We start from the raw sequence: 3,313 nt of genomic DNA, 5'->3' as shown, positions 1-3,313 counted from the left end.
GTTTCACCTTGTTTAATTTCGTAAAACATCTTCTTTCAGGAAAGCTTTGCCTTCCAAATATTAATTAAAAAAAACATTCGACAGATTAATTGATTTGCAAAATGGTTTGTTGCAGCCCTAGTAGTGACAGTAGGGTCGATCGTTAGATTCCTGTTCCTTTGTTATAAATTATCTGCCTAATCGCAGTTCAGTCTGGATGAAGTATAAATTTCTCAATGAAATTTTAATTCTTTGAACATCTAACTTTGTGTGATGTTACTATAAACAATCACATATTTATTTACATATATCAATATAAAACCTATGAACTGTAATATAAATCTTATGACTTGGTAGAGTTACATCTTTACATGGAGACCTATTGTTTAAAGCCTCATTAAAAAGCATTGACATATATCCAGTTTCTAAGGCTTCAGGTACTCATCCATTTAAGTCAATTTTATCATTTTATTTTGCTGATTCTGACTATGGTGCGGTTCAGATTACAAATTATCTTGAATAAGCAGTTAACTGATGTTACGCTCAAAATGTTAGATAGCTTTGGCAGCTCTATGTTAATGTGCTTCTTGTTCTATCTAGAATGGATGGGAAACGAGGCGGGGTATTTATTAAGACGTAAAGTTAGAGGAAGAAAGTATAAAAAGGCTCCGTTCTCCCTGCAGAAGGCGTGCTATGAATGTAGAGGAGGGTTCTATTAAACGTGTATATAGTCACATTGTATGCTTATAGCAAAAAGACCAAAATAAAGTTGATTGTAATCAAATAAGCCATATACTCCAAAGATCCATCCAGAGAGTGTTGTAATAGCCTTTATTTAGCCTAAATAGAACTCCAGCACCATTGCGCGGTTAGCTAACATAAACAGAGGCCTCAAGAAAGACCTAAACCAACACTAACAACATTAGCACTATTAGCTAGGACATGTATTCATGTATCTGTCACTTTAGCTCCAGCTTTAGTCTTCTCCAACGGTCAGACTGTTTTCCCATCACTAGAGTTTCATCCCTCTTGGAATCAAACCTCATCTTGAGCCTTTTTTAAACTTGATTTTAGACTCTTCTTTTTTTTTCTGCAACCATGCTGGAAGTTTCTCACTCGCTCTCCTCCATTGCTTCAGCTTATTGACAAATTGTTCTCCTGCACAGTGACCTCATCCCAGTCACATGTTGTTCTTTAATCATGCACAGAAAGGCTATATTTAACAACACACTGAGCAAAAACAAAGATTAACAGACAGAAATAACAAATACTGCAGGAGAAAGAAGCTGTAATTTGTCATAAAGATGTTTAAATAAAAAAAAAAATCACAAATAATGTGACCGTGTATCTTTAATATGGACGTTCAACTTATACAACAGAGATGTAAATTTATTCAGCTGCTATGTTTTATATTTATATCTTTGTTTACTTTCTGCTTATTTCTAACCCCCAACCAAAGGTCCATCTGGACTATTTGTCTCCTGTTTTTCTGCCTCCAGCTTTATAAACTGGGGAAAAAAATGATCTAGAAATAAGTAAAAATTTCTTTAATCAAGTTTATTTACCCTTAATTTGAGTAGGTAAAACATATGATTTGCCAATGGAATGAGTATTTACTCTTAAAATATGATAATTAGATAAAATGCACTTGAAATAAGACAATGCAATTGTTTTTTCTTATTCCAAAATGTAAATTATGTTGTTCTATTGGCAAAATGTCTCTTTTACCTCCTCAATTCAAGAACAAATGCACTTATTTTAAGAAATTTTTATTTTTTCCAGTGTAGCTTCTAATTTGTATTTTCCTCTGTTAAATAGAAGCAATATTTTTGTGTTCACTCGTCTGTCCTCCCGCCACAGGCCAGCGCTCAGAACATGAAAACCGGGGGAGGCGCTCTTCCTCGCACCAACCCCCCCACACAGAAGCCCCCCAGCCCGCCCATGTCGGGAAAAGGAACCCTTGGGTATGTAAGCTGCTGGGGTTGTTTAAAATCGTTCCTTTAATTCAGATGGTTTGCAACATTAAAGGTGATGCAGCTCCCCTGGAGCTCAACTGTTTTCCCTTTTCAGCAGGTCGGGCTGCATGTGTGGCGGGTTAACGCTACCTGAGCTCAGCTTAACTCGCCTCTTTCAGGTCATCATTAATAAAGCATCGTCAGTTCATGCTTTATTAAAGCCTGGATGTTACCTGGTGAAGGCTGAGAAACTGAAACTCTACTGTTGATATGTTCTCTTTAGGTACACCCTCCTTTTCTGTTTGTAAAAATCTTTTTCAAGGTTTGATTTTAATCTCAAAGATACTGAAACTAAAAACAGATTACACACTTTCTAAATCCCCAATATTCAGTTTCTCTTGGGAAAGAAATTGGATTTTTAACACTCAAAAGCAGGGATCCCCAAACTTTTTCCTGTGAGGGCCACATAACTTTTCCCTTCTCTGATGGGGGGCCGGGGTCAGTTTGTAACAGAAAAATTGTGACGATTGCAACAGTGCCTACATTTATGATGGGACTTTATGTCTTTATGACGGGATTCATAGAGTCTTCGCAGGTTATATTCTTTGAATACCGCCACCGCCTCTTGACAGATGAGACAGAAAGCCTTTTCTTTCCATTGAACAAAAAAAAATAATCGTTTGTCCAATTCAGGCTAAATGCGCTGCATTCTGAATCAATATTTCTCTTACCTAATCTTTTCGCCATTACTCCATTCTCTCTTTACGGAAGAGGATTAGGGCCATTCAAAAGAAAACAAAGACTATTCAATTCTGACTTTTTTTCACTCAGAATTCTGACTTTTGTCTAAGAAATTCTGAGATTAAATTCAGAATTCTGACTTTTTCCTCAGAATTCTGAGAATAAAGTCAGAATTAAATAGACTATTATTTTAATTTTTTTGAATGGACCTTATCCTCTTCCGTATCTCTTTGAGAGGGGCGGGTTTAAGATTTTTTGCTGGGAGACCTCAAAAGGTTGGAACATTGTCATGTTGTATGTGTGTATGAAATAGTTACTAATAGCTAATAATGAAAAAACTTCATAATTAAGGAACATTTTATTCCAAATGTCCAACTTTATTATCAAATACAAAAAAAAAACACACTTATATGAAAATAACTCTCTGGCATTGTTCAGGGGGCCGGACCAAATGTGGAGTTGGGCCGGATGCGGCCCGCGGGCCGTAGTTTGGGGACCACTGCTCAAAAGTGTCTTTTTATGAGCCCTGACATTGATCCACCCCTTTTATAATCCACAGGATGGAAAACCTAAAGAAAAAAGGCAGTTTAGAGGAAAATTAAGTGGAAGGAAAAAAAAAAATCAAACTTACAAAATCT

General features: G+C 36.3%; 1 protein-coding gene across 16 annotated transcripts in view; it reads left to right on the top strand.

The window, feature by feature from the left end:
* abi2 (abl-interactor 2) overlaps positions 1-3,313 on the top strand; it is a 22,269-nt gene that overhangs the window by 7,874 nt on the left and 11,082 nt on the right. For all 16 annotated transcript variants that reach the window (XM_015377420.1, XM_015377427.1, XM_015377417.1 and 13 more), the window contains one exon: positions 1,840-1,943. In XM_015377420.1, coding sequence (XP_015232906.1) covers positions 1,840-1,943 — 104 coding nt within the window. The remainder of the gene's footprint in view (positions 1-1,839; positions 1,944-3,313) is intronic.

This window comes from Cyprinodon variegatus, unplaced genomic scaffold, assembly GCF_000732505.1.
Source record: "Cyprinodon variegatus isolate N-32 unplaced genomic scaffold, C_variegatus-1.0 Scaffold153, whole genome shotgun sequence".
Lineage (NCBI taxonomy): Eukaryota > Metazoa > Chordata > Actinopteri > Cyprinodontiformes > Cyprinodontidae > Cyprinodon > Cyprinodon variegatus.
The sequence above is the reverse complement of the archived record's forward strand: the minus strand, read 5'-3'. Positions and strand labels throughout refer to the sequence as shown.